The 13834-nt window shown below is 56.9% G+C and overlaps 1 protein-coding gene across 3 annotated transcripts in view; it reads right to left on the bottom strand.

Moving 5' to 3' along the window:
- Positions 1–13834, bottom strand: part of LOC125717718 (BAH and coiled-coil domain-containing protein 1) — a 50797-nt gene that overhangs the window by 7674 nt on the left and 29289 nt on the right. Inside the window, exons 4-21 of one of the 3 annotated variants that reach the window (XM_048990951.1) lie at positions 12291–12413; positions 10338–12203; positions 10113–10227; positions 9819–10024; positions 9559–9717; positions 9059–9255; positions 8526–8859; positions 6817–7551; positions 6091–6260; positions 5856–5992; positions 5409–5540; positions 3953–4067; positions 3649–3862; positions 2771–2938; positions 1808–2067; positions 1422–1566; positions 1208–1322; positions 851–926 (exon numbers count right to left, since the gene is read on the bottom strand). In XM_048990951.1, the coding sequence (XP_048846908.1) occupies positions 851–926; positions 1208–1322; positions 1422–1566; positions 1808–2067; positions 2771–2938; positions 3649–3862; positions 3953–4067; positions 5409–5540; positions 5856–5992; positions 6091–6260; positions 6817–7551; positions 8526–8859; positions 9059–9255; positions 9559–9717; positions 9819–10024; positions 10113–10227; positions 10338–12203; positions 12291–12413 (5267 nt within the window). The remainder of the gene's footprint in view (positions 1–850; positions 927–1207; positions 1323–1421; positions 1567–1807; positions 2068–2770; positions 2939–3648; positions 3863–3952; positions 4068–5408; positions 5541–5855; positions 5993–6090; positions 6261–6816; positions 7552–8525; positions 8860–9058; positions 9256–9558; positions 9718–9818; positions 10025–10112; positions 10228–10337; positions 12204–12290; positions 12414–13834) is intronic. The other 2 variants (XM_048990952.1, XM_048990953.1) reach the window with 2 other exon arrangements.

Here is a 13834-nt window from a genome sequence, read left to right as displayed (position 1 = left end):
CCCGGTTTTCTCCCTCCACTCTCATCCCTTTCTCTCCCCTCTGCCCTCCTTCTCAGGCTGGCCTCCTCCCACTCCCCAATTCTTCCCCACTACCTCCCCAGCCCAGACGACCACTACCCGACTGCCTTGGTTCAACTTTTCCAGACTCCCTGCTGCTGGCCCAATCAGAGACTTCTGCATAGCTGTAGCTGCGTGTTCTGTACATCTGTTCCAGCTGCATGCAGCCCACCCACCCCCCAACCAGCCTCACACCTCCTGGTATTGGTCCTCTCCCCTGGGAGCCAATGGTGGGGCAGAGCGGTGGTCAGCAGAGGAGGCGCGCCTCTCAATACCCTCATTCCCGCAGTGCCCTTTTTAAAATGTTTACAATGAGTGGATCAGCACGTCTGCACCGTGATGCACGACAAATTGTGCTGTCACCCACGGTTCCGTCATCATGCAGTCGGAGCTTTACACCTCCTGCTGCTGGTCCTCTCCCCTGGGATCAATGGTGGGGCAGAGCTGGGGTCGGCAGAGGAGGCGCGCCTCTCAATCCCCTCATTCCCACAGTGCCCTTTTTAAAATGTTTACACTGAGAGGATCAGCACGTCTGCACCATGATTCGTGACAAATTGTGCTGTCACCCACGGCTCTGTTGTCATGCCGTTGGGGTGAGAAATTCTAAGCGGTCGCGGTTGAGGGAAGAACGCTGTCACTGCTGGTGGTGGTGTCACTGTGCCGGACCTGGCACGTGCCATGCAGCTGGGGCTGGGCGCTCTGCACGGAGTGTGTGACCAGCAGCTGAGCATGACAGATACTGCCTGAAAATCACCACGACCCTAAGAGAGAGAGCCCAGAAGGCCGAACTCACAGCTTCCTGTAAGAGCTGCTCCAAGGAGTAGATCTTCTGCCGGCTTCTTCGCTCGCCATCAATGGTGATGCTGTAGCTGGGAGAGCACAGAGCAGAAAGGCCTTGTTTTGTGTGTGTTTTCACAGCCTGTTCCCCACTCAGCACCCCTACCCTCTCAGTAAGGAGGGGAAAGCCAGGCCCCTTGAAGCAGGGTGACAGAGCAGAGCAGCTTTTCATCAGAAATACTGCACTGACTTCCTGTGAACCTCTGGGCAAAAACTGGAGTTCAAGTTCTTCCTAAATGCCAGTTTGACCAGGGTGACCACTGGTCTGAGACGGACGGCGATGGTGCATGTGGCCACACCGCCTACCACTCACATGTCCGTCAGCTCCAGCGTGTGGATGCGAGCGGCGTACAGGAGCTCATCTTCCGAGATCAGGACCTTTAAACCATCCACGAGCAGCTCTTTGGTCAGGACACAGTTGGGGAGGGCTGCCGAACACACACACACACACACAAACAATCAAGAGGGTGGCTCCTGCTAGCCCTTCCCAGGAAACGTTTGTGTACACATGGAGCACCAGGCCTCACCCGGTGTGCTCCTGGTCACATGGCACATGTGCCTTGAATGGCTTCCGTCCTCACCACCGTCTGAGAAGCTGCTGTCCTCATCCATTTGAAAGCCTTCGTTGGCTGCAAAGCTCTCCAGCAGCCGACTTACCGCACGACCTTTGAACTAGATAAAGAGACAGGAAGCCTGTTTCATCATGTCACTCACAGTCTGACTGGCTGGATTGTGCTTGGGTGACAGCCTTAGGCATGCCATGTAAACTGGGGCACCCTTCAGCATTTATAATGCACTCTGAGTGTCTCTCATACACACCAGTCTGGGGTGGGTGCGGGGCGGACGACTCCCATGAGCCCTGATGAATACTGATTATGCAAATGAGCGGCCCGCTCCGGCCTGCCCCAATCACCTTTCTGGTCGGCACTTGCTGTGTCACACTCTTGCGTGTTGCCCTCTTCAGCCTCTCGCTGATGACTGCAGGCAAACCCCTGTCCCCTCGCTTCCCCCACATCGCCTGCTGGTGGCGTGGCCTGGGGCCCCGGACTCTCCTTGGCCTCCCCTCCTCCTTGTCCTCAGCTGGCTTCCTGGGTGGAGCCAGGGGCATTTGCCTGGAGGGGACCTTCTTCTTCACCTTCACCTGACCTTCGACGCAGGAAAGGCTTAGGGATCCTGTGATTGAAATTATGAATATAAAAACATTTACAAACATTCAGTCCATCAAGCTCATTTGAACTTAACTAATAGCTCGGAGTTGTTAAAATCTTATCTATCTCTGATTTAAAGGACCCCAGGGTTTTAGCTTGCACTACATGAACAGGAAGACTATTCCATACTCTAACTACACGCTGTATAAAGAAGTATTTTCTCGAATTCAGTTTAAAATGTTCTCCTGCTAATTTCCGCCTATGGCCACAAGTTCTAGTATTTAAACTAATATTGAAGTAGCCATTTGCCTGAACAGCATCCAGACCTGTTAGAATCTTATATACCTGGATCATGTCCCCCCTTAGTCTCCTTTGTTCAGATTCAGCTCAGCTAACCTCTCCTCATAAGACATTCCTCTAAGACCAGGAATAATTCTTGTAGCCCTACATTGCACCTTTTCCAAGGCAGCAATGTCCTTCTTAAGGTATGGTGACCAAACCTGCACACAATATTCTAGGTGGGGTCTTACCAAGGAATTGTATAATCTTAGCATCAATTCCACACACCTAGAGATGTAACCCAACATCCTTTTGGCCTTTTTTATTGCTTCCCCACACTGGCGAGACTGGGAAATGGAAGCATCAACATACACACTGAGATCTTTGTGTGTCAAACAGTGAAGTGTAAAAGAGCACAGACATGTGCAAACTGCAGCGTGCAGTCTTACCGCTGAGGCCTTGTCGTTCCTTCTTGTTCTTCGCCTTCTGATTGGCTTCTAACTTTACAATGGACGAGGGGGAGGGGCCAGTCACCACCAAGCTGGCTGAGCCGTCTCTGGGATGCAAGACATCATCTGCATCCTCACTGTCATAACTACCATCCTCTTCATCTTCCTCTGAGTAGAGGAAAAACACTGGATCAACGGTGACCCAGATTCTACAATACACCCGAGAAAAGTGAAGTATTAAAACGAAACGGATATTAAACAGGCAGAAGTGTAAAAGTGAATGTGGATGCTGGTGACTGGGGAGGCCAAGCAGAGAAGTGTGCTTGTGTTCATGCAGATTTACGGCTTGGCGGAGAGGTGAAGCCAGTAAGAAAAATCACACAACGATCAAACAATAATGGAAGCAATTCCCGGCTGCTTTTCTTGCCAAAGCTAATTCACTGGGTTTTAACCACCCAACTTCAGGCCAAGAAAAATTAACTTGCAGCCGTTAGCGAACAAAGAGAGCTCAGCACCCCCCACTTCCCCCCCCCCCCGTACTGGCAGCTGTCTGCAGCAGTGCGGGGTGTCAGCGCCGTGCTGACAGACCAGTCATTTACAAGACAGGCGCTGGCCCCCCGCAGCAAGGGGTATTGCTTTCAGGACCATTAACATATCGGCGACAGAGACCACCGGTGCTTCACAGGCAGCCATGTTTAAGAGGATCAGCTCGTCACACACGGCCACAGTGAATGCGATGAGGCCGGACCGGCACATCAGAGGGGATTCCAATCGGAAGAGTCATTCTAATTTCTAATGTCTTTGCGCAGACAGAGGTAGATTAAAATGTTGGACGTTGTTAAGTTTTGTGCCCAGTTGGGGGGAGGCTCAGTGCTCACCTGTGTCACTGTGTTCATCTGAGTCATTGCTAGACCTGGCAGTGCTGTCCCCCCCAATAACGGGTGGGTGGCCCTCCAGGGCGAGCCTGCGGCCCAAGGCTAGAGAGCCCCCCTGCGATGCTTTGGTCTTCTGCTTCTGCTGGGACACCCCGTGGATAAGCTTGGAGCTAAGCGTGGCTGCCCGAGCCCCGGGCTTGCAGCATCGTGCCTTAATCTGGGCGGGAACAAGGGGATGGTTACACAACAGAATATTCTGGAAATGCTACTGCCCCTAAAAGTGCCAGCGGGGCACTGGAGCACTGACCTGTGTGGCACCGAGCCGCTCAAAACTCTGGTTGGACAGCTTCTTCTTTTTGAGGTGCATCTCTCCACAGCCAATCAGGATCTCAGGCTGCGGACTGAGCCCCACCCCCAGAGACCTGAGCGGGGCAGCAGAGGGAGGTGTTGAGCAGAATGGAACAGCTGACAAACTAATGAATAAAAAATGGGAAGAAACAGAGAGGCTATATCGATCCTAATAAACCTTCTTCTCCTTTGATGGCAGAGGTCTGTTTATTGCAACCATCCCAGAAATGTAAGAGAGTCCTGTGGGTCAGCTAGTGGCCTGCGGGCTTTGAGTTGCACTACTAGGTGATGTGTCTATGTGACTGAGTATGCTGTAAATCTGCCTGCTTGCATCACTTCCTGCACAGGCATGTCCAAGAGTGGGATCTACTGCCAATTTCCCAGAAACAGGGGTTTTGATTGACAGGTAGGTGGCAATGGCTTGTGACTGTGCATAGCCAGTGGGCAGCCCTCTCCCTCATTAATGCAGCCTGACAGCAGTACTCCCTATCCAATCTGGCCTCGTGGCCGGTAACACAGAGTGACTAATCAAACAGAATTGCACCCGGGAAGGGGTGGGGGTACTTTTAGGTGGTGTTCCATGTGCCTTGCTCCATCGATGTTGGTACATATTCCTACAGCCGGCCGAGTGCGATATTGAGACTGGCATATGCGCTAAGACAAGCGCGCTCTGCACCTAAAGGCTCTCTTCAAAGGCCTGGGATGGCTGGCTGCTTGATGCTTAGTGTGGCACATGCTCTGCAGGGACACACACACTATTCCTAAAGGTCCCTCCTCAAAGGCCTTGGGGGAAGCGGGAGGGGGTTCTGGCTAATTAATAGCATGAAGTACTTAATCTAACAGAGCTGGCCCAGTGACCTCCATTAACAACAGCCGAAATATCTGCAACCCTGATGTTTCCCCATCATGCTGGACTGCCTCTAAGGTCTACCCACGGCTACGCTGCAACTTTTGATGTTTACCCAGCATGCAACACTCCCCCTAAGGTCTACCCAGGGCTAAGTTGCAGCTCCAGCATGCCCCAGTCGTAGCCCTGAGGTATTTCCCATATTCCCCTTCTGCTCAGCATGTTTATCCGTCACTATAATTACTGTCGATGGGCTGGCCGATGCGGCCCGGCAGAGCAGAGAGGCTAGGTCCGATGGGACCCAAAGAGCCTCTTCCAGCGGACCTGCAGCTGCCCTACATTCCCAGCCTTGTGGCCGTGAGGCTGAGTTTCTAGGTCAGAGAGCTGTCAGCTATGCGAGGCGATGGGCAGGCCACTCAGACTGTGCAGCCACGCAATCGATACAGCGAAGGCGTCATGGGGTACCTGAGGCAGAGCCAGCTCAACAGGCCATTAACGGGGTCTTTGGGAAACCCCCTACCCCAATCTGGGGTGCGAGAATGGGGGGGGGGGGGGGGCAGGGGCTGACCTGATGTTGCGCGGGGTCTCTGTCAGAGCCTGAGGGCCTGTACCAAGAGTGGACTTGCGTTTCCGTGGTCGTCCAGGTCCTCGACGGGCAGGGCTGCGAGGAATCTCCTCAATGCTGTGATAACATACCAATCTGTTCATGCAATGCAAACTCTCTTAAATGGTGTCGGGAAACTTTTTTGAACAGACAAGTCTTTGTGACATTTGTTCTCAAAACATGTTATATATATATATATATATATATATATATATATATACACTTATTAAAGCTGAGGGTGTCTGTGTAAACAGGGGTCAGAGGGGGGTCTATGTGAAGCAGTTAGCAGTCTGTGGGGGAGTTTGAGGGGATGTAGTCTGTGGTCTTAGGAGGGGTTTGAGGTTGGTCTATGTGAAGCAGTCGGTCTGTGGGGGGGGGTTAGGGTGGTCTGCAGAAAGGCTGCTTCCTCACTGGTGCTCCTGCTTCCTCTGCAGCTTCACCAGCTCCCTCTGCTTCTCCTTATAGCGCCGCTGCAATTCTGCCAATCTCACACGCATGGCCAGTTCCTGCGCCCCCATCGTCTCCATGGCACCCTTCACTGGGCAGACCTGATGCACCCACATCCATGCCCCACCTAGTTAGGTCAACCAGCTTGAACGAGGCTGCTGGCTACTGAACTCAGGTCGGATCGGTGTGCATCTCCTACCGGCTCGTGCCGAGGGGTCCAGGTGCACTTTCTGCGCAGATTGATGGTCCTGCGGGCAGGGCAGGGATGCTCTGCTCCGGCTTCCACATCCCCCTGGGGTACCGCCTCCAGGGCACGGGCGGTAGCCAAGGTGGCGAGACTATGGAGGCCGGAGGTTGGTGGATACTCCTCTGCAAAGCAAAGATGCAGCAGAGCGCTTGTTAGCCAATGCACCCTCCACTGTCTGGAGTCTGCTGCGGTTACGAGGGCTTTAAGCTATGAGCCAAACCCCTCACACCAGGAAAGAGGAAGATAAGCATATAAGCTATCTGGGGATGAGGAAGAGTGGGTATAACATACACTGCAGCACAGCAGCACAAGCAGGAGAGTGTGGAGAATGTTTTCCTCCCAACTGCAGTTTGCACAGCCTACAACATGTGGCAGGTCCATCTGTCCCAGACAGGGAGTGGGGCAGCAATCCAGCTGAGTGATATTGCCCCATCTGCCACTTCCATGGCGGGGGTCTGTGTGGATGGCTTTAATGCCAAAGGACACAGGGGCATGTAAATACAACCTACGGGCCGGATTGTCTAAAGGCCCCTGACTGGCCAGACAGAGCATTAAGGTCTTTAAAACTGATCTGAGGTCACTGAGGAGAAGAAACTCCAATCTGAGTCTCCAGAAAGCCTCTGCTCCGTAAAGGTGGTGTCTGAATGTGTGTACACATGGGTGCATGCTGCGGCTCACCATGGCTGTCCCGGTCCCACCGCCACGACTCCAGATCCGCCAGCTCACTCAGTAGCTCCATACCGCGGCTGCGTGGGCAGGGCAGGGCCACAGGGGCTGGAGGAGGCGTGTCCCCACCAGCACAGAAGGCAGCGGCGATTAGCAGCTCCAGGCTCCAGCAGTTGAGGAAGGAGGCTTGGGGGGACTCCGTCACAGGGGAGGGGGGTGCGCAGGCAGAAATGCAGCCCAAGTCTGGGGACACTGCCCTGGACTCGCCAAGCATGCATCCTTCTGCACAATGGTCGGGGTCCGCATGGCCATAGCTGACCACTTGCCATCCTTCCTCTATTCCTTCCTGGGTTGCTGCATTCTCACTTGGGTCCATTTGCATATCCTCCGCTTCTTGGTAAGGGGTGCCGCTCTGGGCCTTGTCTAAAGCAGTAAGCTCCTCGTGGACCACCCCCTCTGCCAAATGGCAGCCTTTGAACAGCTCGTCTGGTTCTGGTTGGGGCATGGCACTGACCTCCACTTCCCCAGGCTGGTCTGCCTGTGCCTCCTGTCGCTCCAGGTCCACCCCCGCTGCTGTGGCACGCTCGGCCTCCTCCGCCAACGTGGATGCAGGAGGTGGGGCCGGATCCAGGGGCTCCACCTGTACTGCCTCCAGGTCAGCAGGCTCGGCCAATGGGACTTCATGAGGGGAGGGGCCACCCCGGTAGCCTATGACGATGGCAGGGTACGTGTACCCAGGTGGCAAGTCTGAAGCAGAGGTAGAGAAGTAGAGGATGAGAAGAGAAGGAGAGCCTGAAAAGTAAACCACTCGTTGATGCTGCGAGGGCCTATTTGCACAGAGGCTCGGTGAGACTGCAGCCCCCGTCAGGTCACGTTAGGGATGGCATTCATATACCCCCCCTCCCCCAGCACCCCTCACACCTCCAACAGGTGAATCCATATCCCTCCACTGCCTTACATTCTAGGGTCTCTGATTGATAAGACTGTCATGGCTGCAACTGCCCCCCTCCCCCTCCACTCCTCTACAGAGACGACCCCTTTGAGTCAGTGAACCTGGCCAGTGAGGTCCCCCCCCCCCAGCTCCAGGTAGCCCCCCCCCCGTACGCGTCGTGGGACAGCCGGAAACCGACTAATGTGCTAACAGCTGTGAGCAGCTTGTATGGTGTGAGGTGTGATGCATGCGTCTGCTGGCATGGTGACATCACCGTCTCCATGGTAGGTAGTGAGTGGGAGTGTCAGGGCTGTTTTACTAGCCATTATTATGTAGTTGTGTTTACCATCACCTCCAGATTGTCAACAATCTGCTGCGCCCCCCCCCCCCACCCCATGACTGTGGTTTCTGAGGTCTTATGTTAGCGGCGTGAGGGCGCCCACCTCCTCCTGAAGTGCCCTGAGCATCCTTATTTTGCCGCTCAATAGTGAAACAATGGGTGGAGATGAGGTTACGGTAGTGAGACGCCCCCGCTGGTAGATGGGAGTACAGCGCGGCCCCTATTGCCTGAGGAGAGCGGCAGCAAGGAGGCTGGGATGTGCGGGTCAGGGGACCTCCTCTAGAGAGCTGATTCACACGGGCAATTGGGAGTCGGACAGGAGCAGCTTTGGGAGGTGGGGTATCGTGGAAACGGTAACCACGATGATGGGAGGAGCCACGGAGTGTCAGACGCACGTCATATCCTCAGTCTCGATTACGTGCATGCGGAGAATTGTAGCTGTGTCCTTACCAGGCTCCAGGGATTGTGGGTAGTCCTGCGGCGGCTGCCCCTCCGCTCTCATGTCCTGGCGCTCGGCCTGCTTGGACATGCGCAGCAGCGCGGGGCTCAGGGCTGGGGAGTGGGGTGCGGCAGCTGCTGGGCTGGGGGCAGGGCACGGCGTACTCTTGGTGCTGGGGGGCCGCAGGGATGGAGGACGACAGCAGGGGGACAGGCGTGCCGTGCACGCCCCCGGCGAGCTAGACTTTCTGTGTGATGGCACCACGGAGAAGGGCTTGGGGGGGCGCGGGGGCTCCAGCACGAGCATATCCAGCCCCTCGGGGGCATCCTCGGCCTTCTTCTGCGTCTGAGGGTAGAGCAGCAACATTGCGGGTGTGTGGGATTTAAGGGATCTACAGCATCTGTGATGCAGCACCCCTGGGGTACCTGATGTATCAGTCCACTTGTCCTGCTGCTCTTTCTTAACACATTCACACATAATTCAGGTTCCTTATGCATGGCGCCCTTTATGTGAGACGTTTGCGCGTCACGTGCACTCGCAGTACCTGCACATGGTTGCTCCTGTGCTGCAGCTCCATCGCCTGAGCGGCCCGTTGCTGCTGCTGCTGCTGCTGCTGCAGGGCATACAGCTCCTGTTGCCGTAGAAACTGGGAGCGGGAGTAGACTGCGGTGTGTTGTATGTGTGACGGGGCTCCGCAGGCGCTGTACACTGGGGGCCACAAGCCAGGCTGCTCAATCACATCTGGGGGGAGAGCGAAGGACCGGGGTTGGGTTCAGGGGGGGGCAGCTGTAATTGGGAAACCCCATGGATGGGCGGAAAGTGCTGGCGGTCATCCAAAACCCATCAATCATTTATGCCGGAATAATTGCCCAGCCCCTTTAGGAAGAGGAGTCCAGCTACTGGAGTACTGGGTGGTCTGAGCCCTCCAACGACAGAGGACTTGGAACTAACAAACAGCTGGAGCAGCTCGCGGCATCAGGGGAAGCCAATGGGCAAAAAAGGAGAGCTGCTGGCTGTACCCTGCAGGGATGGCGTGAGCCCTACCGAGGTGATGGGCAGATGGGTGGACCGCGGGCTCCCCTGGCAGCACCACAAGGGGCGTGGAGGGGTCCTGGGCCAGGGGCAGCACTGGCTGCAATGTGCTGGGCAGGGGAGTCGAGAAGCCGGGGGGGAGGCCCTGGTGCAGGGCGGAGTGGCCGATCCCTGAAACCGGGAGTAGGTAAACACCGACATCAGTGATTTGCCACAGTGACAGCGCACGAGAGCCCCCTTGCCGCTCATTGGTTCGCATTCACGTCACTCACCGTAGGAATGTCCGGCCATCCAGAGGGAAGGACTTCCTGTCTGTGGCATCCAGTGGTGGTGAGACGGATGGTGTGCAGAGGGGTCGGTGCCTATTTGGCTAGACTGCAAAGAAGACCCACCTGGGACCATGATGTGAGAGGTCAGGTCACCATGGCAACTGCTGGAAGGATGGATGCTTGCAAACTCCACTCGCTTCTTATTATCCCTGAAAACCGGCAATCGAGGAATAGTTTTAGGGGGGAGTGGGGGAGGCAGACGTGAGAGCCGAGGTGGAATAGGGAGGTGTCAGTTACCTGATTAGAAGCTCCTGTTCCCTCTCCATGCAAGGCTGGCCCAGCTGTTCGTCACACATCCTCTTCCTGCTTTCCTCCACATCAGGTTCCAGTGAACAGCCTGACCTTGGTCCATCTGTGGGAGAGCAATGATTCTCATGTGACCTCTGACATCAAAGCCTGGGTGTGTATCGGCAGTGAGGAAATGAGCCTCAACCACCCCCAACCCCCCCACGAGCCTCTAACCTTTTGTGGCAGGCATGGCCCTTCCGTGCCGGTTGTGGCCGGAAGGACCGTCCAGGGGGTGACAGGGGGGCTCGCTGTGCCTTGCCACGGCGACGGCTATGCCCACGGGAGGCTGGCGCACCTCCCCCTCCCTGTGGGGTGTATCCCTGGCCTCACGGCCCCTCCCGTCCCCGCAGTCCACCCTGTCTCCATTAGGGGCAAGGCCCTTCTTCGAGGGCAGGGTCTGCTTGCTGCCCTGGGGGGGGCAGCTGGCCCCGACAGTGCCCGACTTCAGGCAGCCCAGGCCCCCAAAGGGTGTCCTCTGGGGCAGCAGGTGCGGTTGGTGCTGGCTGCTGTACTTCAGGAGACTTCTGATGGCACTCACCTCTCCCTGGGGGCCTCGGGGGCTGGCCGAGGGGCCAATGCCACCCAGCTGCTGCTGAGGCTGCTGGCCCAGAGTCCTGCTAGCCCTGATGCTGGCCAGCGACTCCAGGTAGGCCTTCCGGCGCTCCTCCTCCGCCTGCATGTGATGGGCTCGCACGGCCCAGGGGGGCACCGGCTGCTGCTGCCCACCTCCGTACCCGAGAGCCACCATCTCCAACTTCTGCTTCCCGTCCCGCCCCGGCTCGGGTGCAGCTGCTTCCTGGGCGGACCTGGCTTGCTGCTGGTGGCAGATACGGGCCACCTTCTGGCTGTCTCGCTGCAGCAGGCAGCCACTGCCGATCCCCTCGCTGCGAGAGGCCACGCCCTTCGCCTCACCAGACTGGACACCGGGAGATGGGCCCATGTGGGAACAGTCACGGTAAGGGGGTGCACCAAGCGCTCCTTGGGGGAGGGAGGCTCTAAACGAGTCCATGTCGGTGCCACCGAGGCAGTCGCTACTGCGGGGCCGAGGGCCCAGGTGCCCCGAGGGGGCCAAGTGCGGCTGCTGCTGTAGGTGCGGATGGGGCCAGGCAGGGGCCTTGTCGGCTTTGGGGTACACCTGCTGCTGCCAGTGTGGTCTCCGGGGCCAGCTGCCTGCCCCCTCACTGCCGCCTCCCGCCCCCTCGCTGCCACCCTTTTCTGCCACCTTGTCCTTGATGCTACCTGCATCTCCTCCCCTCCGGCAGTCGGGGTTCCCCAGCTGGAAGGGCCTGCCTGCCTTGTTGTCTTGGTGGCCCACGGATGGCACAAAAGTGGGCCCAGTGAGCTTGGGCTCGAGGGCCTTCTCTTGCACGACGGGGTTGGCGAGAGGTGCTGGTGGGGGTGGGCTGTAGAATTCCGAATGGTACGGGGGATGTGGGGGGTGGTGGCTGTGGCTGGGGTGCAGGGGTAGGCAGTGGAAGCCCCCAGGGTTGGCAGCAGAGCCCACGGATGGAGGCATGGGGTATGGTACTGAGTGCTGCAGCACCGGTGCCCTCTGCAGGCAGTCGGCTGGCGGCTCGCTGATCCGCATCTCCCGACTGATGGCCTCCTTGGAGCAGCGAATGGCCCCTGTGGCCCCTGGGTGCCTACCCAGAGGTGGCTCCCCGCCCGGTGTCTTGGAGCTCAGCAGGCAGGCACTGAGCTGCTTGGCCCTGCTCTCCAGGGGCTCCCTACACTCCCCAGCCAGCGCGGCCTTGTGCCTCACCAGGGCCCGGCTCTCCTCCTCCAGGCTGTGCCCAATTGGCTGCGGCTGCTGCTGCTTGTGCCGCTCCCTGTCCTTCGCCTCCTGCTTGCCGCCGCCCCTCTCCTTGTCTTTGGTGCCACCGACAGAGAGCCTCTCCACTGTTGCCTCTTTGAGGCTTTTGTGCTCACGACTGCATGACCGCAGTGGCTGTCCACTGGTCGTCCGGGTGACCGAAGAGAGGCTGTGATTGGCTGAGATGAGGGGTTGCTGGGACGGAAGGCCTCTGAGATAGAAGTTTTCTGGACGAAATGACAGAAAAGTCCGATAAGAATGGAGATAAATGCTAATTTTGCTGAAACACATCAAAGCATCTTAAAAGTACTCACCTTTTTGAGCATCGTAGAAGGGGTGCTGGCCATACAGGACGCTGCTGTTCCCATGGTGATCCAGGTGGCTCATGGGAAGGAAGGTGTGCGCCAGGCTCCCTGAGAAGCGGGGATACCCTGGGGCTGGCAAAAACAGTCCAGATGAGAAAATTAATCAACTACTAAGCTGTGAACTGTCCATAGCCACCCTGACAATAAAGCAGACCGTCTACAGATCAGTAAACTGGGAAATTACAGGGCTGGTGCCCAGACTGCCCACAGGAGGAGGTCAGAGGCTGGCAGAGATTCATGCTCCTTCACTGAGACATCTGTGGCGGACGTGACAGCGGCCGTATCAGGGTAGATCGGCGCTCAGCCCAGTGACGGAGTGCACAGGTGTGTAAATACTGCATGTCAGGCAGCACACAGACAGGGCTTGTACAGTCACACACACCCCTCCACACCAAAGATATTTCAAAGAATGCAGAGTGATGTGTTTGTCCCATGGGGAAGCCCTCAGTGGAAGAGTGTACTCTCAGCTGAGAGGAAGAACAGACAGAAAACTGACACAGTCGTCCATGCATCAGCCCCATCCCAGGACCGAGCGCAAGGATGAGCAGCAGAGCCAGGGGGAGGGGACCTCAGGTGGGACAGACGATGTCATGGGTGACAGTGTAGGTGAGGGGGTCAGAAAAAGGGATGGGGGGCTGGAAAACCAGAAGAAGGAGAAGGCAATATACTGGGTGGCTGATATAAGCAACACACATAACCCAGAAATGCATGGAGTCCGTGAGCCGCAGACCAAGAGCGACTGTGCAGGTACTGTGTCTCTCTAGGAGTGAGCTGCAGATCTGAGCAATTGTGCTGGTATGGGGTCTCTGTAGGGGTGAGCTGCAGACCCTGAGTGATTACACTGGCACTGAGCCTCTGCCGGGCTGAACTGCAGAGCCAGAGCGACTGCACAGGTACTGAGCCTCTGCCGAGATGAACTGCAGACCCAGAGCAACTGCACAGATACTTAACCTCTGTCGGGCTGAACTGCAGACCCCGGGCAACTGCGGAGGTACTGGGTCTCTCTAGGGCTGAACTACGGACCTGGGGCGACTTCACAGGTACTGGGCCTCTGCCGGGCTGAACTGCAGACCCTGAGCAGCTCAGCTTCTTTAGGTCCCCAAACTGTGGTGGAGGTACCAGGTTTCTGTAAGGCTGACCTGCAGGTGTCCAAACTGTTGCGCAGGTACCAGGCCTCTGTAGGGCTAAATCCCAAAATCACAGAATCCCATATGATTCATGGCCTGTCCCGCACACGCCTCTGGAGCCCCCCCCCCCTTCACTCTGCACACCTTATAAACGTGTGTTTCTGCCATTGTGTGTCTCTGTGGTGTCACTACGAGGAGAACAAAGCAGCCTAGTGAAAGAGCTGCTGGGGGATGGGGGGCTCGACGGATGAGAGCTTGGGCCCTGGGAGCCTCCCTCGTCTCTTGTTCTCCATGGGATTTCCTGGTTGGCTAGAGACAAAGGTGCGCGGCCCGAAGAGGAGACGTCTGGGGGGGGGTCGTGGGGTG

Source organism: Brienomyrus brachyistius, chromosome 22 (genome assembly GCF_023856365.1).
Source record: "Brienomyrus brachyistius isolate T26 chromosome 22, BBRACH_0.4, whole genome shotgun sequence".
In the NCBI taxonomy this organism is placed as follows: domain Eukaryota; kingdom Metazoa; phylum Chordata; class Actinopteri; order Osteoglossiformes; family Mormyridae; genus Brienomyrus; species Brienomyrus brachyistius.
This window is presented reverse-complemented; position numbering and strand designations above follow the sequence as displayed.